The sequence below is a fragment of the Geotrypetes seraphini genome, chromosome 1 (genome assembly GCF_902459505.1).
Source record: "Geotrypetes seraphini chromosome 1, aGeoSer1.1, whole genome shotgun sequence".
NCBI lineage: Eukaryota > Metazoa > Chordata > Amphibia > Gymnophiona > Dermophiidae > Geotrypetes > Geotrypetes seraphini.
The window spans coordinates 32,426,775-32,449,690 of record NC_047084.1 but is presented as its reverse complement, the minus strand read 5'-3'; the positions used below and the strand labels follow the sequence as shown (position 1 = coordinate 32,449,690).

Sequence of the window (22,916 nt, the reverse complement as noted above, 5' to 3'; positions counted from 1 at the left end):
GAGTCCCGGCGAAGGCAGGAGTCCCGGCACAGCGACTACAACAGGAAGTTGCAAGTCAGCTGACGCCGGCCTTTCGTTGCGGCGGGGACCGAATCCTTCGCGGACCGGCAAGATTTTGTTTGCGGACCGGCGGTTGAAGAACTGTGCTCTACACTGTGTGCGCTGTGACGAGAAACTTGTGCGCTGCGAGGTAATATTTTGAGCGCCAGCGCACCCCAGCGCAGCTTAGCGGGAACGCTGGTGATGACCACCCGCGGTGGCAGGGTCTTCATTAGAGGGACTGATGAACTGAGAGTGAACCAATCTCTGTTTCAAATTCTGATTCCTAGAAAATGTAAAACGAGGAAGTTCTTGAAATTCCTGATGTATCTGTAAAATGTGCCAATGTTGTTTGATGATCCGTTTAATTTGAAACGCTAAGTGTGAATATGGTAACACACACACTAAAGACTGTTCATTAGATTTAGGATGGGATTCTAACAACAGCTCACGGTTGGCATATAGCCCCCTTTTGTAGGCTTTTCGAATAACTGTAGTGGGATACCCCTTCTCCCGGAACCTCTCTTTCATAGCTTCTGATTTGGCAATTAGGAAATGGGGATCGGGATGAAAAGCTGGTCCAACTAGAGGTAAGCCAAGAGGATGTCCTCAGGCAGATAGACAGACTAAAGAGCGACAAATCGCCAGGTCCGGACGGCATTCACCCAAGGGTACTCAAGGAACTAAGGAACGTAATAGCAGAGCCACTTCGCCAAATATGTAACATATCCTTAAAAACTGGAGAGATCCCGGAGGATTGGAAAATTGCAAATGTCACACCCATCTTCAAGAAGGGTTCAAGGGGGGACCCGGGGAACTACAGGCCGGTGAGCTTGACCTCGGTCCCGGGGAAAATGATGGAAGCACTGATTAAGGACAGTATCTGTGAACACATAGAAAACAATGGACAGCTAAAGTCGAGCCAGCACGGCTTCTGCAAGGGTAGGTCATGCCTCACAAACTTATTGTACTTCTTTGAGGGGGTAAACAGACAGGTGGATAAAGGGGAATCCATTGACATCATTTACCTTGACTTTCAAAAAGCCTTTGACAAGGTACCGCACGAAAGACTGCTTAAAAAGCTGTGGAGACACGGGGTGCAAGGGGAGGTCCACCGATGGATCAAAAACTGGCTGGCAGACAGGAAACAGAGGGTTGGAGTGAAGGGCCATTACTCAGACTGGCATGGGGTCACGAGCGGAGTTCCGCAGGGGTCGGTGCTGGGACCGCTCCTGTTCAATATATTTATTAATGACCTGGAGGCGGGAACAAATTGTGAAGTTATTAAATTTGCGGATGACACCAAACTCTACCGCAGGGTTGAAACCATGGAAGACTGCGAAGATCTGCAAAGGGACCTAACGACGCTAGAAAAATGGGCCAAAAAATGGCAAATGAACTTTAATGTAGGGAAATGCAAGGTCATGCATGTAGGGAAAAAGAACACGATGTTCAGCTACAAAATGGGAGGGTCATTGCTAGGGGTAAGTAACCTTGAAAGAGACCTGGGAGTGATGGTGGACACGTCTTTAAAGGCGTCGGCACAGTGCGCCACAGCCTCAAGAAAAGCAAACAAAATGTTGGGTATCATTAAGAAGGGTATCACGACCAGGACGAAGGAGGTCATCCTGCCACTGTATCGTTCAATGGTGCGACCGCATCTGGAGTACTGTGTCCAATATTGGTCGCCGTACCTCAAAAAGGACATGGCGGTACTTGAGGGAGTCCAGAGAAGAGCAACTAAACTGATAAGAGGTATGGAAAACCTCTCATATACTGACAGACTGAAAAAGCTGGGGCTGTTCTCCCTGGAAAAGCGGAGACTTAGAGGAGACATGATAGAAACCTTCAAGATCCTGAAGGGTATAGAAAAGGTAGACAGGGACAGATTTTTCAGATTACGGGGAACCACAAGTACAAGGGGGCACTCGGAAAAATTAAAAGGAGACAGGTTTAAAACAAATGCCAGAAAGTTCTTTTTCACCCAGAGGGTGGTGGACACATGGAACGCGCTTCCGGAGGCTGTGATAGGCCGGAGCACGTTACAAGGCTTCAAAGAAGGTTTGGATAGGTTCCTAGAGGATAAAGGAATTGAGGGGTACAGATAAGAGTAGCGGTAGGTTATAGGGATAGTCTGGGACCATTGCTCAGGCAATGGGCCTGATGGGCCGCCGCGGGAGCGGACCGCTGGGCGAGATGGACCTCTGGTCTGCCTCAGCGGAGGCAACTTCTTATGTTCTTAATATAATCCTTCACAGAGGTGCAGAGCCTACGAAGCCTCAGAAACTGCCCTGCTGGGATGTTATCCCGCAAGTGCCTGGGATGAAAGCTATCATACTGTAGGAGGTTGTTCCGATCAGTTGGCTTGCGGTATATGCTAGTTTGGAACCTTCCATCCACCATAAAAATGTTGATGTCCAGAAATGGCACTTGATAACAATCCTTGGTCATGGTAAACTTTAAATTGACATCACAGTTATTGAGCCATATTAGGAACTGATCTAATTCTCCTGCAGATAAGGGGCTTTCGTTTGTTCCTTCAAGCAACTATCAACCTTTTAACACCCGAATAGCATTATTTAAGTTTATTAGGAAATGTAAACTTAAAAATTATTTTCAAAAGGAAGAGTAGGGGAGTCAGGATAACATCATAGTTGACCCTGAGGTCTCTAACCAGCTGAAATCTACATGGTGTCCCACAGGCACCGTTGACCCTCACATACAGGCATTTGAAAATCTTATTTTGAAGGAAGTGGGGATTTTAGAACATCAACAATTCTCCTTGCGCCTTAACCTCTCCCGCAGACAGCATGAGGCTTTACAATCTTTAGCCTCGGATAGCAGTATTGTTATCCGCCCAGCGGATAAGGGGGGAGGAATAGTTATCTTAGATTCAGACCAGTATGTTGCGGAAGCCTCTCGCCAACTCACAGACACCACATACTATGAGGTGTTGCATCAAGATCCCACTGAGGATATTCAGGATGTCATTTCCCACTGTTTGGTTCATGGTTTGGAGAAGGGGATTATTAGTGAGAGAGAATATAGGTTCCTGTCATGCAAGTATCCCAAGATTCCAGTCATATATTTTGTTCCCAAAATTCATAAATCCCTCACTAACCCACCAGGCAGACCGATTGTTTCAGGCATAGGGTCTGTTTTGGAACCTCTCTCGTCCATACTGGACTCATACCTTAAAGATCGTGTTCCTTTAGCGCCTTCATATGTTTTGGACTCTGCTAGCATGATAAAATTCTTGGCCACATTTGATAACATCCCTAATAGCGCTACGATCTTTACCTTGGACATCACAGCTTTGTATACGAACATACCTCAACGTGAGGCAATAGATATTGTTAGATCTGAATTACAAGCGCTGGCCATCTCCGATAACAGGATTACCTTCCTTGTGAAACTAGCTTCTATCGCCTTAGGTATGAACTATTTTCAATTTGGAGATACCTTTTACAAGCAAGTTAAGGGTACAGCCATGGGAGCCAAAATGGCCCCATCCATAGCCTGCCTATATGTTTCTAAGTTTGAGCAGATGTTTTTATATCCATCAATATATTGGCAAAATCTCCTGTTCTGGAAGCGATATATTGATGACATTTTGGGCGTATGGATGGGTACTGCAGGAGAATTAGATCAGTTCCTAATATGGCTCAATAACTGTGATGTCAATTTAAAGTTTACCATGACCAAGGATTGTTATCAAGTGCCATTTCTGGATATCAACATTTTTATGGTGGATGGAAGGTTCCAAACTAGCATATACCGCAAGCCAACTGATCGGAACAACCTCCTACAGTATGATAGCTTTCATCACAGGCACTTGCGGGATAATATCCCAGCAGGGCAGTTTCTGAGGCTTCGTAGGCTCTGCACCTCTGTGAAGGATTATATTGCCAAATCAGAAGCTATGAAAGAGAGGTTCCGGGAGAAGGGGTATCCCACTACAGTTATTCGAAAAGCCTACAAAAGGGGGCTATATGCCAACCGTGAGCTGTTGTTAGAATCCCATCCTAAATCTAATGAACAGTCTTTAGTGTGTGTGTTACCATAGTCACACTTAGCGTTTCAAATTAAACGGATCATCAAACAACATTGGCACATTTTACAGATACATCAGGAATTTCAAGAACTTCCTCGTTTTGCATTTTCTAGGAAGCAGAATTTGAAACAGAGATTGGTTCACTCTCAGTTCATCAGTCCCTCTAATGAAGTCCCTGCCACCGCGAGTGGTCATCACCCGTGTGGGCACTGCAAAATATGCCAATACTGTGTTTCCCTGCAAGAGATGAATGTTCACATAAAGAGAAAACACATGCTGAGGGCTTCGGACTGCAACTCTAAACAAGTGGTTTATGTAATTCAATGTCCGTGCAGCCTACTGTATGTGGGCTGCACCACCCGCAGTGTCAAAACTCGGATTGTTGAGCACATCAGCAGAATTAAGTCAGGCATACAAGAAGCTCCGTTGGTTCTTCACTGGCTTCAACGCCGGCATGTTTTAGCGGATTTGAAATTCTCAGTATTAGACACCATTGTTACCACGAGAGGTGGTGACACAGCTAAGCTACTCTGGCGAAAGGAACAGAAATGGATACACGAACTTAATACTTTGCACCCTCAAGGACTTAACAATGAAATAGAATGGGTGGCATTTCTCTGATGTGTTTGGGACTTTTCACAAATATCTTTTTACATTTTTTACATTTTTTCATTTTTTACAGTTTTTTCATCTTTTCAATCATCTTTATTTACAGTGACAGTTGTTCACCCACAGCTGTAACTTTTTTCACGTTATGATGTCATCACGTTTGCATACAGAGCTCCCCTCCCTCTCCCTCCCCTTTGCTTTAAATCGGGTGAGGCAGGCAGGGCTCTCTGTTGCTTGGAACTTTGGAAGTTTGCAATTGGTATGTACTTTTTTGAATTTTCTTGTGTTTCCCGCCTCATCTTTGCCAATAAGACATTAACTTTTCCCACAGCGTAGACTATTTAAGTATATTTTTCTACGGTTTGTGTGGTTCTGATTTAAATTTTTGTACTTTAGATTTTCTCATGGAAAGCTGTTACTGTTGTACAGAGTCTCAATGAGTACATCGTTCAATTAAGTGTTTCTGGGTCTCCTGAAGCAGAACACGAAACGGGGCCGCATTGAGACCCCTGAGAGCTATACTTACAAGATAAGTGTTCCAAACTAGCAATCCAGTGAGATTTGTGGCATAAGAAATCTGAATATTTACGCCAGCCTTACAAGCAAGTCTAATTATCAATACATGTTTTACCAGTGTTCAGAGAGTTCATGAAACATATGCAATGATTGGATGGTAAACTCTTACCCCAAGAGGAGGTTCTCACCCCCTCTTCAGAGTTTCATTTCTCTGAGCGTACAGCTAATGAGTTATTCCTTTTCTCCACACTGGTAGTTTCTTTATTATATAGTCAGTCTCCCATTATATACATAGCCTTTTACTGACTATTGTTTATAGACAGTCCCTGTAATTTGCTATAACGAAGTTGCATCCATCTTTGGCATTAACTTAATATTCAATTTTTCTGCTTTCTTTTCAAAATCTACGTTTCCATGTCTTACCTTCCCTTCTATCTCTCTCTTCTTCCGTCCCTATTTCCATGGTCTGACATCTCTTTCTTTCCTTTCTCTCCCTCCCTCCTTCCTTCCTTTCCCCTGGTCTGGCATCTGTCTCTTCACTCCCCCAACTTTTTATTTCTTTCACCCTGCCCCCTTCTTTCTTTCTTTCTCCATGCCCCCTTTCTTTCTATATGTCTGTCTTTCTCTCTCTCTCCGTGCCCCCTTTCTTTCTTTTTTTCTTTCTCCATGCCCGTCCTTTCTTTCTGTCTTTCTCTCTCCGTGTCCCGTCTCCCTTCTTTCTTTCTGTCTCCCTGTCCCCCCCTTTCTTTCTTTATTTCTCCCTGCCCTCCCCCAAGCCACCACCATTGGGGAACAGACCGCCACTGCCGAAATCGGGGAACAGGCCAGTGCCAAGGTCTTAGCTTTCCTTGCTTATCTTCCCCAGCACGGGGCCGACCAATTCTCGCCACCCGACATCAATTCTAACGTCGGAGAGGAAGTTCCAGGCTAGCCAGGCAGCAATTGGCTGGCCTGGAACTTCCTCCCCGACGTTAGAATTGACGTCAGGTGGCGAGAATTGGTCGGCTCCGAGCTGGGGCAGATAAGCAGGGAGAGCTAAGACGTCAGCACTGGCCTGTTCCCCGATTGCAGTGGCTTGAGGGAGGGCAGTGAGAAGGGAAGGGAAGCAGATTGGGGACCCTTGCTTTAGGCGAGCCGCAGTCGTGGTCTGTATGATTGTCCTCTCCACAATCGGAAAACTTGTGAAGTGGAGAGGACAGATCGTGGGCTGCAAAAAAGTTCCTGGGGGGCCGCATGCGGCCCGTGGGCCACGTGTTTGAGACTTCTGACTTAGAGTAATAAGATGAGCATTTGGAGGTATTAGGATGCAATCTGAATGTTTATGACTGAAGATTTAGTAGTTGACATGATTGTCATGCAATCATTATGGGTCTTGATCTTTTGAGTTGCTTCCTCAATACAATCCCCAAATAGATCATCTCCTATTCATGGGATATTGGAAAGTTAGTCTTGAACACCGACATCTAAGTCAGAAATTTGAAGCCAAGCCTGCCTCTGCATCGCAATGGATACTGCTGTAGTACGAGAGAGGTGATGTCAAAGGCATCGAATGTTGACCGTAACATGTATTTTCTGGTTTCTGGGAGATATTGGTCAAATGCTGAAAGGATTTAAAATGTTCTGATGGTATGTATTGTGCAAAAGATGACAATTTTTGAATGAGGTATTTCATATAAAAACTGTAATTTAGTATCCTATTAGTGAGCAAGGTATCTTTGAATACTCAGCTACCAAATTTATCCAAAGTTTTGCCTTCTCTGCCCGGTAGAGTACTGGCATAAGTTCATGAACTGTTTGCTCACTTTAAAGCAGACTCTACAACTAAGGATTGGTTGCAGTTTAGGGGGAATCTGTTTCTCTGGTGCTGCCGAGTCAGGCTCAGAGTTCAATGCTGGAAACCTCTCCAGAGCCTCCTCCTTAGTGCAAGTCTAGTACAATTGACCCTCTTAGTAATAAGAAAGGGCAAAATGATGCTACCATTTGTAACTAATCCCTTTATGGTGTAGCAAAAAAGTGAGTGGAAGGAGCTCGCGCTGCTGTTTCAAGGTGGTAGATGCAATATCTTCAAAAACCTCCACTTCATAGGAGTCCCATAACAGTACCATTTGCCTGAGCCCATTTCAGGACCCGTTCTTTCAATTTAAAGTCGCAAAAACAGGCCACAATATCACAGACCACATTAGCACAAGGGCGACCCAACGCATGATGTGCACATTCTAGTTGTATGGCAGAAAGGTCCATAGCAGAATCCTGTTCTTGTAAAATGGTATGCACAATTTTTCCAACCACTTCTCCTGCGTTTGAGTATTCAGGGGTCCAGTATACCATGAAAACACAAATTGTATCACTGCCCTCTATTTTTTAAATCTTCCAGTTTATCTGTTAGCTGCAACAAAGTTCGCTTACACTCAAGCAGCCCCTGATCACAGCTGGCGATGGAATCAGCCTGTTCTTCCAATCTCTCTTTGTTATCAGCCACATTGTCCCAGGGCCGTTATTTCCTCATGCAGGTCAAAAGCCAGCGTGGTAAGATCAGCACGAATTGCTTTCACATCTGATTTTATTTCTGCCATCCAAGCTTTCAGTTTGCTAAAAGTGCCAAGTCCATGACTGAGTCGGACCCTCCTGCCCCTGTTAATTATTTATTGGGGCTTTCACTTATGTTCTCTGGAGAGGCCTTTGCCGCCAACTTGCCTGTCATGTGGTCTGGATTTGCTTGCTTTGGGTAGGTGAACTACACCAGATTTAGAGCACGCTGTTTCACTGCCATAGTGTGAAGAAAGTTTTCCTTTAGGGAGAGTCGCGCAGGAGGCTGCAAATCTACTGCTGGGAAGCCGTGAAAAAAGCAATTATAGCTAGTGAGCAAGCAGAACTAATAGCTCAGGCATCCATCTTGGAAGCTGACATCACTTCCTCCTATAACCAAGGATTGGTGATGTAGTTGTGGTTTGTCAAAATCTGGACAAGATTGGATTCTAGATAGTGTGTCCAGTTTACATGGAGTCAGTGGGATAGTGGGTGGTGTATTCCAGTTTTTCAATAATGCTTCCTTCATCAGATTATGAAGCGGCCATTATTGAGATGGCTTGGGGGAATCCACTGCTAATTCCTAGGATAAACTGCATAAAATCTGTTTTACTATTTGGGATCTAGCTAGGTATTTGTGACCTGGATTGGCCACTGTTGGAAACAGGATACTGGACTTGATGGACCTTCAGTCTGTTACAGTATGGAAATTCTTATGTTCTTCTAGGCCACTTCTTATAGTCTAGAGCAGGGATGGGCAACTCCAGTCCTCAAGGGCCACAATCCAGTTGGGTTTTCAGGATTTCCCCAATAAATATGCATGAGATCTATTTGCATGCACTGCTTTCAATGCATATTCATTGGGGAAATCCTGAAAACCTGACTGGATTCTGGCTCTCGAGGACCGGAGTTGCCTACCCCTGGTCTAGAGCTTCCATGAGTTCTGCTGGAGGCTCTGCCTCAGACTCCATGTTTATAGGAAGCATTTTTTACATTTGTCTGATAAAGTTAGAAAATGATGGACTTTCAGAAGGTGACCGTCTACAAAGAGGAGGAGGAGAAGGTGAAGGATCTCCTAAGACTCATCAGCAGACAACTCTGGATAGTCACTGGAAGAGCGTGGTGACAGGTCTGAGTCATATTCCTCAATGTCAGCTCTTGTAGATGTAGAACATTGAGGTGAATGTCAAGAATGGGATGAAGAATGTCAAGGTGAGGTTGGTGTGCTCTGCTCTCTAGAAGAGGATGCATGTAATCTGCACCTCTTCAGCGTAGATACTTGACATCATGGAGTCTCTTCTCTACCTCAGATGGTAGGTCGAAGCAATGGGTTGTCACTCTTACTTTCCAGTATCTCATGGAGCTTGGCACTGTGGAGTTGGTGCCTCGTGAAGAGTGCTGTCCAAATCATTATTCCTTTTACTGTGTGGTCCTCTTTTGTTCCATTCTGGACTTGAATGCCTGCCTGAGGGCACAGCATTTTCACATGGAAATCCTAAAGTTGGTTGTCACCTCGGTTTGGCTGAGCAAATTCTTGATGGCCCTGGACCTCACTGAGGCCTATTTGCACATTCCCATTATCTTTGCTTCTGTGTTCTTGGGTATCATTACCAGTTTAGGGCCTTGATGGACTGTATGGGCACTGCTTGGACTGGGCCGAGACTAGGAGTGTTGATGCTGGAATTTGCATGGGGTTCGACGGCAGTATCCCAGCTAGTTCTTTCTACAACAGCACTCGAAGCTGTTCTTGTAGAGATGGTGCCGGTACCAATGTTAGCAAGAGGTACATTAGGTGCTGGCTGCATTGGGTGCCAAGGCATTGGGGTCCTTAATGTCGAGGCACATCTCAGAGGAGACACCAAATAAAGCGATGGGGTTTGGACATTGGTGCATTGATGCCTAGAGTGCCTTGATAGAGTTGACACCTGAGAATAATCTGATACATGCTTTGAGGGGAGATATGCTTGTGCTTCTTAGCTCTCTTATTAGGTTCCCCTGATGACAGGATCACAACGATGAAGAGGTGGAATGAAGAGTCAAAGCTGTCGGTGCCAGAGTAATACGTGGCTGTGTGTTCAAGTTTCAAGTTTATTAATACAATTTGATTAATCGCCTATTGTAATCACTAAGCGATGTACATTACAATATATAAAATAAGGTTAAAAAGAGGTTCACAATTTAACAACAAACATTTGACTAAAACAAACATATAGTTGGGAAGGAAAAAATAAGTTACAATTTTCGTTTAAAATAGAAAAGTGGAAAGAACAATAGGTAAGGGTACATATAATCTCAGCTATTAAAAACATAATCTGCTTTAAACATTGAAGGCATCTCTAAATAAATAAGATTTTAAAGATTTTTTAATGTTAATGTTAGTGTTAATGTAGGAGCCTCCAGCCATACTTGATGTTCCTGAAATTCTAAGGGAAAGTTACTCGAATTGCAACTTCCTGACTTTAAGCAACTTTTTCTGTATATGAGAGTAGAATGTGCATGAAATGTCTCCATGACAAAGACCTAGCACTGAACACCAGTTATGTGTGTCTGTACCTGAAATGATCCTTTAACATTGAGTGCACCAAAAAGTCGCTAGTAGCCTTGGATATCAACGAAAAAACTGCTAATGTGAAGTCAAAGGCCTGAGAACAAGCTGAAAAGAGCTCAAAGGCCTGAAAATGTGAAATTGGTAAAAGAATGAACATTTTTCAATAAAAACATTAGGAAATAAGAGAAAATAAAATGACAAAAACAAGGAAAAAAATAACGAGAAGGCACAAAAAGGAATTGAAATTTGACATGCTTAGAGAGACTAAAACACAGATTCTCAGCTCTGCAGAAAATTAAAATCAGCAGGTCCCATAAGCCAATGTTGGGCAGGAAGGCACCAGCACGGGCATGGTATGAATAAAGATTTTCAAGAGACAGTACACTTTTTGACTGTCCTTGCCAGGTTTCATGGATGATGTCGCCTAAATGTGAGACTATGATGCCTGCTTGTCCTTGGAGCAGTGACTATATTTATCCTTTGTTCATTAGCCTATACTAGCTTCCTGTTCTATTTAGAATTTATTTTAAGTTACGAGGTCTGACCCACAAAGTCTACTATCTAGGTGTTCCTTCTCATCTATTATCTCTTACTGTCCCCTATACACCACTGAGGACCTTAAGATCTATAGAGTCTCATATTAGTAACACCAAATCCCCCCAAAAGCCCACTTTGAATCCATAAGACATGCTGTCTTACATTTTCTGCTTCAAAAGTATGGAACGAGCTGTCCCCCCTTTCCCCACTTCTTACACACAGAGCAATGTTTTAAAGTTCTACACTTCTCCCTCGTTATTCGCGGGGGATAGGGGCAGAGCCGGACCGCGAATGGCTGGCTCTGACCCACCCCCGCCTCCCCCTGGCATCCTGGCCTTACCTGATGGTCTAGCTAGTTTTCGGGGCAGGAGCGATCTTCCTACGCTCCTGCCCCGTGCTACAGGAACTCCCCACAGCCATTTCCTAATCACCAGGTAAGGCCAGGATGCCGGGGGGAAGACAAAAATATGGGGTTTCTTTTTCCCTCCTCCCCCCCAAAAAAAAATCACGATTATGTGAAATCACAAGTAGGGAAACCGTGAATGGGGAGGGGGAAGTGTACTAAATAAAAACACACACTTTTTTTCCTGACAGGCTTTTAAGACCCAGCTTTTGAACTGAATGTTTGATCGACTGATAAGTTTATATTTTTTAAGAGTATGATTGTTCTTATGTACTTTGAGCTATCCTACCATAATCTAGCATTCTTTCCCGCGATTTTTTTTTTAGACACCGCTTAGACCTGCTAGACAGTTAAAGTAATATATCAAATTCAATAAATCAAACAAAAAAGCTCTCTGAAAGATAACTCAGAATCAGAGGTCCTAAAATCCAATCCCGAGGACCACAACACAGCCTGGTTTTAAGGATTTCCACAATGAACATGTACAAGAACTATTTGCATTCACCAATTCCATTGCATATAAATAAATCTCATAAACATTCATTGTAGAAATCCTGTAAAATAGGCTGGGTTGTGGACCTCGACAACTGAATTGGAGGATCCCTGCTCTAGATCATCTATGCATTAGGAAGAGAAAAAGAAAAATCCTTGTATAGACTTTTATGATCAGAAGCATTATAACTTTGACAGATAAGATATTTAATTAAAACACTAAATTAAAGTAGTTCATTATCTAAATGAAATGTCTGGAAGCTTTCTACCAAAATATGAAATTGAACTACAGAAAGCATTCTAAAGGCTCCCACATCCTGTCTGACTGATTTAGATGATCTTACATTTTTTAACATCCCCAGTCTTTCTTGATAGTTTAAATATTTTAAGATTTCAAGAAAAATGAAGTTCATATGACAATAAGTAACAAGTCAGAATGCTTACCACCTGGTTGATTAAGACTTTGTATTTCTCTTTCCCTACGATCAAGCTCTGCTGCTTTTCTTTCCAACTCTTCCTGGCGTTTGAGAAGTTCAGCCTGGGCCAATGCATGTTCCTGCACAAAAACAGAACATGTTAGCTACTACAGGAAAATAAATCTCAGTTCTAGAATTAGAGGGCCATAACCACCAAGGATCTTTTACTCTAGAAATAAAATAAATATGTAATGAAAAGTGAGATTTATTCTTTCCTTGATCCCTGCTAGACCAGTCCTGACCAATGGGCTATATCCTTCTACTAGCAGATGGAGGCAGAGAAGCTAAAGATACAAATATAAACCGAGTCTCCTGAAAAAGATGGAGACCCCCATAGAAGAGTGCTTGCAATTCTGAAATCCCCTTAGTCAAACAACTAGAAATAGTGATTTTAAGCAAAAATACTTCAAGAAGGTTTACCAGAAAGACTCAAGGGAGGGCCTGCCAAAGCAAACAGCACAAAAGTGAGATCCCACTGCAGGAAGACTGCTCTTAAGGGTGGTGAATCTGTTTGATCACTTAAAAAATGGACAATATCCAGTTATGCTACTATGGAAAACTCAGCAACCTTGCCCCTGCGCCAGCACCTAGTAGCTAAGGCGAATTAAGGGCCAAACCTTGCTCTAATCAGGTTAATGTAGCTGGTTTTTAAAAAATGTTTGGACATGTTCCTGGCGGAAAAGTCCATAGTCTGCTATTGAGACAGACATGGGGGAAGACACTGCTTGCCCTGGATCAGTAGCATGAAATGTTGATACCATTTGGTTTTTTGCCAGGTACTTGTGACCTGGATTGGCCACCATGAAGAAGGATCCCGGGCTAGATGGACCATTGGTCTAATCTAGTAAGGCTATTCTTATGATCTTATGTAAGAATGATAGAATGGATAGGGTAGCAACCCTCCAAGGGGACAGCCTGCTTATTTAACACTAGCACTCAAGCACCTACCAGATTACTGTTAACATACACCAGGAACTTAGACAGCCCGTGGGCCTTCAGTATAATAAATGACAAAGGGTGAAATCCCTTCCTCGTCAATCAATGCCTCTCAAGGGACAAATCAACAGGGATTCAGGTATTCCATGACCACTGAATCCTGTCAAAGGAAAGACAAATCCTCTTTGTGACAGAAAAGGAGTGGGGAAAGAAACTACTAGAAGACACACGAGGATCTGCATAGCAAGGATGATGAGACCAACCCAGCACTTTTAGAATGATCAGAAATGGATGTTTTGCAATCCTGCTTAAGACTTGACCAATGAGTGATTAAGGGGGATGGACTTGCAGCCTGTCTTAAGGTACTAGGCTCTGTAACTGTGCATCCAAACCAGCTATCTTTTGCTCCTTGCTGTAAATGAAGTGTGAACAAGTTGGATTCTACTGAGTAACCATGAGGTCACATACTAGGGCTTTACTACCAGGTGAAAAGGCTGCAAAACAAAGATCCTACTTCTGTGGGACCAACAGATTTCTACTGAGGAAATCTACAGCTCCAATATACATGGCCAGCCAAAGGGTAAGGACTGAAACTGGTAATGATACCCAAGAACACAGAAGCAAAGATAATGCTTTTAATAGGAATCTGTAGATAGGCCTTCATGAGGTCCAGGGCCATCAAGAACTCACTCAGCCAAACCGAGGTGACAACCGACCTGAGGGTTTCATGTAAAAATGCTGTACACCCAGGCAGGCATTTACTCCCTTCAAGTCCAGAATGGAACGAAAGGATCTGTCCTTCTTGGGGACTACAAAGTAAAAAGAATGATGATTCGGACAGCACTCTTCAAGAAGCACCGGCTCCACAGTGCCGAGCTCCAACAGATGCTGGAAAGTAAGGGTGACGGCCCATTGGTTCAATCTACCATCTGCTGAAGTAGAGAAGAGAAAATACTGTCTTTGCCTGTGAGCACCACTAACTAATAATATCTTTGAGGTCACTGATAAAAGCTCAGCTTTTCTCTCTAGCTCCATCTGCTGGTTGGAGGGAATAATACGCACTTATGTATCACAGTGTAGTTAGACGCTAAGGATGCATGTTTTCTGAAGTGTCTTTCATAGAAATGAATCTCAAAAGAGATGCTTAAAACTATTGTGGGAAAAGCAAAATACAAAATGAAATGAAATAATTCAGGTCTTCTATATATTTCTTGATCCTGTAGTTTTTTTGTTAATTGCCATCTGGAATTGCAGAGAGAGAGAGAGAGGGGGGGAGAGAGGACAACCACCAAAAAAGAAACAGAGGTAGTATTTAAAGGGTATTGGCAGAGAAAGCAAATGTTTTAAATTGGCAGAGTAATGAAGTAGCATTTTATGATTATTAGAAACCCAGTCTCACCTTTGCAATTTGTGTGTAAGTGGGTGGCTCTTCTGTTGGTTTCATAATAGCTGGTTGTGTGCTCGGTGCATTAGGTATTTTCACACTTCCTGGAGGTGGCTACAAATAAAAAAAAAAAAAAGTTTAATATTAAATTAATTCATCATGAAAGAGGTTCAATCACGGGAAAAAAGAAAATAGGTTCTTACCTTGCAAATATCTTTTCTAGTAGATAGGTATGCAGAAGGAATCCACTGCAGCTTTTGAATCCCTCCTCCTTCAGAGGGCTATTCTGCACCCTTCAGTTTGTACCAAAGAAGACTGATAGCCCCAAATAGAACACATGTGAAGGAGGGGTATGGGGAAACTCCCTAAACTACAGCTCTGTTCTGCTCTGAAATCATAACAAACATATTAAGCATTGCCACTGAACAATCAAAACAGCAAAATAATCATGCCAAATAGATTATGGGAGCTCAAGAAATACCCCAATGTGTTAAAGCAATAGAATATTCTTTACTAGTCTTTAAGCCCGTTACATTAACGGGTGCTAGAATATATGTATGTCTGTCTTTCTTTCTTTCTATCTCACTCCCTGCCCTTGTGTCTTTCTTCTTTTCTTTCTGTCTCCCTCCCTCCTATTATTTGTCTTTCTTTCTATTTGTCTCTTTTTCTGCCCCCTATGCAGCATTTATCTCCCCTTGTCTACTTTCCTGTACAGTAGCCATTTCAGCATTCCCTCCTCCTCCATTTCCTTGTGCATCAGCATTTCCCCCCTCCCTACTTCGCTGTGCAGCATTTTCCTCCCTTGGGTGCTAGAATATATGTGTGTGTCTGTCTTTATTTCTTTCTCTCTCTGTCTCCTTAGCCACTTTTTCCTGTCCATTCTCCCTTTTTTTTACCTCCCCTGTGTCCACCACCACCCCTTCACTGCTCCCCTTATCCAGCAGCAGCCCTTCTCCCTTTGTTTTACCTCCCCCCTGTCCATCATCACCTCTTCCTGCTCCCTCTGTCCAGCAGTAGGTCTCCCTTCATTTCCACACCCCCCCGTCCATCAGCATCTCTTCCTGCTCCCCCTGTCCAGCAGTAGGCCTCCCTTCATATTTTCCCCCTGTCCATCAGCATCTCTTCCTGCTCCCCCTGTCCAGCAGTAGGCCTCCCTTCATTTTTTCCCCCTGTCCATCAGCACCTCTTCCTGCTCCCCCTGTCCAGCATTAGGCCTCCCTTTATTTTCCCCCCCTGTCCACCACCACCCATTCAAGCTCCCCTTATCCAGCAGCAGTCCTTCTCCCTTTGTTTTACCTCCCCCCCTGTCCATCAGCACCTCTTCCTGCTCCCTCTGTCCAGCAGTAGGCCTCCCTTCATTTCCCCCCCCACCGTCCATCAGCACCTCTTCCTGCTCCCCCTGTCCAACAATAGGCCTCCCTTCCTTTTTCCCCCCCTGTCCATCATCACCTCTTCCTGCTCCCATTCAAGCAGCCTGTGCAGCAGTCTTCACACGCTGCTTCGGGTTCTTCTACTGCCCTGATTTACTCTGGCACGTCCCTGATGACATCATCAGAGACGCGGCAGAGCAAATCAGGGCAGTAGAAGTGCCTGAAGCAGCATGTGAAGACTGCTGCTTAAATCGCCGGGTAGGTAGTCGGGTCAGCGGCAAGGGAAGGGTGGTGAGCAGCAAAGGACTCTCTGAGAGGGGGGGGGGCAAATGCGCTGTGTTGGGGGGAAGGGTAGGCAGACGCGGGGACCGGGTTGCGCGTTTTCACAGCTTCTGTGGTACCTGAGCTGCAGGAGAGGGAGTGGGTTGTACGTGGCGGGGGAGGCCCCGACTTCCCGAGCTGCAGTTTCTTCGTCGTTGAAAGTCGCCGCCACCGCAGCTCCTGTCTCGCAGCTGTGTATTTTTTTTTTTTTAATTTGAAAGCCGCCGCCGGGGCCGCGCATACGCAGTCGTATTTTCGCGACAGCTCAGGGAACACGTTTTTTTTAGTGCGCATGCGCGGCCTACCATTTTATTATATTAGATACCTTTAAGGTCTGACCGACATCCAAATTTGAGTTTGAACTTGAACGTTCTAATTGAGACAGTAGGCAGGCACAGGAGAAAATTGACAGGGCAGGGCTCACTTCGGTTATTGGAAAAATAATGGAAGCATTGCTGAAAGAAAGGATAGTGAAATTCCTAGAATCAAATGGGTTACAGGATCTGAGGCAACATGGTTTTACAAAAAGGTAGATCATGCCAGACGAATCTGATTGAATTCTTTGATTGGGTGACTGGAGAATTGGATCAAGAGCATATGCTAGACGTAATTTACTTAGATTTCAGCAAATCCTTTGATACGGTTCCTCATAGGCGACTCTTGAACAAACTTGACGGGCTGAAGTTAGGACCCAAAGTGGTGAACTGGATTAGAAATTGGTTGACAGACAGACATCAGAGGGTGGAGGTTAATGGAATTTGCTCGGAGGAGGGAAAGGTGAATAGTGGAGTCCCTCAGGGATCGGTGCTGAGGCCGATTTGTTTAAAATGTTTGTGAGCAACATTCTCGAAGGGTTAGAAGGAAAAGTTTGCCATTTTGCGGATGATACCAAGATTTGTAACAGAGTAGAGACAAAGAAGGGAGTGGAAAACATGAAAACGGATCTGCAAAAGTTAGAAGAATGGTTTTAATATCTGGCAACTAAAATTCAATGCAAAGAAGTGCAGAGTAATGCATTTAGGGATTAGAAATCGGAAGGAGCCGTATGTGCTGGGAGGTGAGAGGATGATATGCACAGATGGGAAGAGGAACCTTGGGGTGATAGTGTCTGAATATCTAAAGGTGAAGAAACAGTGCGACAAGGCGGTAGCTGTTGCCGGAAGGATGCTAGGCTGTATAGAGAGAGGCGTGACTAGTTGAAGAAAGAAGGTGTTGATGCCCATGTACAGGTCAATGGTGAGGCCCCACTTGGAGTATTGTGTTCAATTTTGGAGACCATATCTGGCGAAGAACATTAAAAGACTTCAAGCGGTCCAGAGAAGGCGACAAAAATGGTAGGAGGTTTGTGCCAGAAGATGTATGAGGAGAGAATGGAAATCCTGAATATGTATGCCCTAGAGGAAAGAAGGGACAGGGGCAATATGATTCAGACATTCAAATACTTGAAAGTATTAACGTAGAACAAAATCTATTCCAGAGAAAGTTAAATGGTAAAACCAGAGGGCATAATTTGAGGTTGAGGGGTGGTAGATTCAAGAGTAATGTTAGGAAATTCTTCTTTACGGAGAGGGTGGTTGATGCGTGGAATGTGCACCCAAGGGAGATGGTGGAGAAGAAAATGGTGACAGAGTTCAAACAAGCATGGGATGAACACAGAGGATCTCTAATCAGAAAATAATGGGTATACATTGAAGGAACTAAGGACAGTACTGGGCAGGCTTGCACGGCCTGTGTCCTATATATGGACATTCAGTTGAGGACGGGCTGGGGAGGGTTTTGATGGCTGGGATAGTTAAGATGGACTGGGGGGTCACGTGATGAGGCTTAGCTGAGCGGAGGCTTCCAGCCCGAGCTCCGTTTCTTTCCAGCCCTTCCAGCTTGTTATAGCAGTGCTTACCTCGTGGCCGGGTTTGTTTCTTGGTCTCCATGATACGCTGAAACCTCGCAGCACAAGGTGGTGGCGCAAATTTGCCTCGGGGATAGTGTCGGGTCCTGGGTCATGCCCTCGAAGACTCCGCGGCCCGTTAAACTGCGACAGACCACGCTCCCCTCAAATATGGCGGCCGCCAGCGCTTCGCCTAAAACCACCGTCGCGCTGCAGGAGGAGACAATCAGGGAGCTGACTCGGCATCTGTCGGCCCTGATTGATGATAAATTTGCACGATTCCAGGCGGCGGTGGACGAGATGAAGGATTGTGTTGAGCGCCAAGGGTCTCAGATTACCCAGCTAGAACAGCGGGTTTCGGCCCGGGAAGATGCAGCGGGGCTGACTGAGACGCGGGTTCAGGACTTGGAGGCCACCTGCAAGTTGCTCCACTCCCGTCTGGAAGACCAGGAGAACAGGGGGCGGCGAAATAATTTGAGACTCATTGGCCTCCCTGAGCGGGTCAAAGATACGGAGCTGAGAGACCTCATGGAAAAATGGCTGCCAGAACAGGTGGGCTTGCACCTTGAAGCAGGAGGCTGTGTGATTGAGCGGGTGCATCGCATTGGGACTTTGAGAGGGGATGAGGCACGCCCCAGACCGGTGATTGCCCGATATCTGAATGCAGCTGTTAAGGATCGCATTTTGGCGATGTTCCGCAGATCTGGGACTTTGGCCTATGAAGGGGCGAAGCTCCTGCTCTTCAATGACTACTCGGCTGATGTTGCGGGGAGACGGAGGGCCTTGGCTCCCTATTGCACGGAGCTCCGGAACCGCGGTATGAAATTTGCTGTCCTCTATCCAGCCAGGGTCCGGATTCATACATCTGAAGGGGCTCGTCTGTGCGAGAACAAGGAGGAGCTGCAGGCCTTTTTGGCGGAGCACCGTGGGGAGGCTGCGTCCTAGGCTGTCCGGTCCTGCCATACCAGGTCCTTGCTTCACTGATTCCTCCAGGCTCGTATGGGATCCTTCTGTGGACTGGGGGAGCGGTGTGGTGCCGTTAGTGACTCTTGGTGCCGGGGGGTGGCCCCTAGGGGGGCTCCCTTTACTTCTGACTGCCCTGTCCCAGTTCACTTTGGGCCTGTCATTTTCTGGCGCCTGGACTGTGTTCCCCCCCGAGATGGATAGCGGACTTTGTATTGTCCGCGATGCTGGCTTATACTGCTTTCCGGGGGGGGGGGAGCTCTGTTTGTGTATTTGTTTGTCTGTTTATTTGCCTGTATAGGTTGGGGACACTATTGATTCTATATGTCTGCTCGACTCCGGAGTGGAGGCAGCTCATTTGGGGGTTGCTCACCTTTATGGGATCGATGGAGACATGATCTGATCTGGGCTGTTATTATTGTTGTTCTCTGAAGGTTCTGGGATTTGCATTGTATTTCCTAAGTTTTTGCACTGTTTATTGTTTCTCTGTTCTTTTGTGGATGGGCTGGAGGGGGGCGGGGGAGGGTTATATGGGGATGTTTTTTACCTTTTGGTTTTGGGGGATGTGGGTGATGGGGGGGTGGGCAAGCCTGCCTGGTGATAGGGGATGGGATGTGTACATTGTTGTAGTGAAGGGGGAGGGGAATAGGGTGCGGGCTGTGTGGCTGGGGGGGTTTGTGTGGGGGCTGTTTGTGTGTTGGATTTGGGGAATGTTTGTGGGGTGTGGATGGCAGGGTGGGGGGAGGGGGAGGCGAGGTTGTGGGTACTCTTTTCTCCATGGGATCCTCCAGAATTGGCAGGGGAGGGTTGCTGTGGTACGATGGGGGATCTGGGGGGCTTCCCTGCTGCACTCCCCGGGTTTTTGTATGGTGGGGAGGTGGGGGGTGGGTAGGAGTGGATGGGTGGGGGTTGCATTATGGGGGGGTGGGGGTTGGTTTGGCATTGGAGGGGGGAGGGCTGGGTTAGGGGGTGGGTATCCCTTGGCGACGGGGAATCTTTCTCTTTTTTCCTTTTTCCCGGAGGGCTCTGCTGGGAGGCTCTTTGGGAATATGAGACCCTATGTTTTTCTTTCTTGTTTCTTTGCAGCTCACATGGATATGGCTGATCTGACTTATATAACTCTTAATGTGGATGGTCTCCACTCTCCCATCAAACGTAAGAAGGTGATGTCTTTCCTGAAGAGGGAAAGGGTGTCGGTGGCTTTCCTCCAGGAGACCCACCTTACATCTAGTGAACATTCCAAGTTGGTCAGGGATTGGGTGGGGGAGGCGGTGTACTCTTCTTATAACTCCAGACAGCGTGGGGTCGCGATTCTTATCAATAAAGCGGTGGTGGCAGTTACGCATAAGACCATTGTGGATCCCCAGGGCCGTTTTGTCCTTTGGGCTGGCACCCTTCAGGATCGTTCGGTGCTCTTGTGCAATATTTATGGCCCTAATGTTTATGATCACTCTTTCTTCTCCGCTGTGCTTGCTCATATTGTGGCCTTGCCTAATTACGAGCTCATTCTGGCGGGGGATTTCAACATCACTAGCGATCCCACACTAGACTGCAGACCTCCGAGGGCGGTGCGGGGAGATAATGAGCGCATTGGCGTAAATTTTTTGATGAGCGAACTGGGACTGGTAGATGTGTGGAGAACTCACCATCCTGGGGAAGTGGATTTTACGTTTTACTCCGCAGTGCATCATACCCACTCCCGGTTGGATTACATCTTGATGCCGTCACAGGCCATTGGTAGGGTGGTGCGTACTCATATCCTCGATGTTCCCTTCAGCGACCACGCGGCAGTCTCCCTTACCTTGCACTGGCAGGGTCCTGTCCATGATCGTATATGGCGCTTGAACCCTTCGCTTTATTTAGATAAAACATTTCATGCATATCTTGAAACGGAATGGGATTTTTACTGTCAAACTAATGGTGGGGGAGAGGTATCTGATACCATTTTCTGGGAAGCTGCTAAGGCTTTTCTTCGGGGCGAATTATCGCCTATACGGTGGCACAACGTCGGAAACGCGACGCAGTTTTGGTATCTCTCACTCGTCAATTACGTCTGTGTAGGAGTGCCTTGCATGCCGCACCTTCGGAGGCCTGTAGGGCGGAATATCTGAGCCTGCGTAAACAAATTGATGTTATTTTTACTGAGAGAGCCATGTCTCATATTGACGTCTACAAGTTTCGGTTGTATCAATGGGGCAATAAGGCGGGCAAATTATTGGCCAATCTGGTGCGCCCATTTCATAAGGCTACTCGTATCTCTCGCATACGGGCGAGCGTTAACACAGTTTACACAGGGGAGGCTGAGATTCAAGATCAATTTGTTCGTTTTTACCAGGATCTATACGGACCGGGCCCTTATGATCTGGAGGCGCGTGACACTTTTTTTCGGGACCTTGTGTTACCCCGAGTATCGGACCAGCAGTTAAGCCTGCTGAATGCCCCTATTTCGTGTGATGAGATTACCACTGCGGTGGGGGCGTTGAAACTCGCGAAGGCTCCTGGACCGGATGGTATGGGGCCAGAATTCTATAAGATTCTGAAATATAAAGTGGGACCGGCATTGGCGGCCATGTACGCTGATATGCAGAGCACGGGACGGGTTCTCCCTGCTCAGAGTCATGCCCATGTGGTGGTCCTACCGAAGCCTGGAAAGGATCCGGAGCTGGTGGGTTCATACCGGCCGATATCCCTTTTGAACCAGGACATGAAACTCCTTACAGCAATTCTGGCGCGCCGATTGGCTCAAGTGATTCCTCACTTAGTTCATGCTGATCAGGTTGGCTTTGTCCCGGGCCGATTTGCCTCTGCCAATATCTTGCGGGCGATGGTGGCCCTTGGGGAGGGTAGGACTCGCACAGGAGATGATCTCTTGGCTAGCTTGGACGCGGAGAAGGCCTTTGATAAAGTGACTTGGCCCTATCTTTTCTGGGTTGTGCAGCAATTCGGTATCTCTGGGCCCTTCCATCAATGGATTACTTATCTCTATACGTCTCCTACGGCCCAGTTGCTTATCAATAAGTGTCGTACGCAGTCCTTCTCGTTGTATAGGGGTACGCGGCAGGGCTGCCCACTGTCTCCGCTTTTGTTTATCCTATCTCTGGAGCCTCTGGCCCAAAAGATCAGGACTTGTTCAGATATTTCGGGCATCTGGGTGGGCGCTGAAGAGTGTAAGATCTCTCTTTTTGCGGATGATATGCTGCTCTTTGTGAGTAGGGCGCGGGAATCGATTCCCTGTCTGACCGCCCTTATTGGGCAGTTTGGGGCATTTTCGGGACTTTGCATCAATTTTAGTAAGTCAGAGGCCCTACCAGTTTCCTCCCCGTGTGCCTCGCGATCTGATCCTGGGTTTCCATTCCGTTGGGCTGCGGGGGAACTCAAATACCTGGGTATTCTCCTTGGAGCAGACTGGTCCACTGTGTATCGCCGGAACATCTCTGATCGACTGAAAACATTGCAAGACTCTTGTGTGCGATGGGGCGAGCTGCCTCTTTCTTTGTGCGGCAGAATTGCTTTGGTGAAGATGGTGCTGCTCCCCAAACTTCTCTATCCTTTGCAGATGATCCCTATCTGGATTAAGGCGGTGGATGAACGTTTCTATCGATCTACTATTGGTTCCTTTATTTGGCACAATCGGAGGGCAAGAATTAGTTGGCCGAAGCTTACTATGAGTAGGGAGGGGGGGGGGGGCTGGCTTTACCAGATCTACGCTTGTACAATGTCGCTGCCCTGATGAGATGGGTCCATGAGCTTTTTACGGATGTTCCTCGTTTTGCCCCTGGGGGGCTGTTCGATTCTTGGACGACACCCCATAGAGCTTTTGCTTGTTTGACTTGCCCCCGGTGGAGGCTCCCTCGATT

At 46.0% G+C, this 22,916-nt stretch overlaps 1 protein-coding gene across 4 annotated transcripts in view; it reads right to left on the bottom strand.

Moving 5' to 3' along the window:
- The window catches only part of SCAMP1 (secretory carrier membrane protein 1), a 153,287-nt gene that overhangs the window by 53,145 nt on the left and 77,226 nt on the right, over positions 1–22,916 (bottom strand). For all 4 annotated transcript variants that reach the window (XM_033929462.1, XM_033929444.1, XM_033929437.1 and 1 more), the window contains exons 3-4: positions 14,536–14,634; positions 12,169–12,280 (exon numbers count right to left, since the gene is read on the bottom strand). In XM_033929462.1, coding sequence (XP_033785353.1) covers positions 12,169–12,280; positions 14,536–14,634 — 211 coding nt within the window. The remainder of the gene's footprint in view (positions 1–12,168; positions 12,281–14,535; positions 14,635–22,916) is intronic.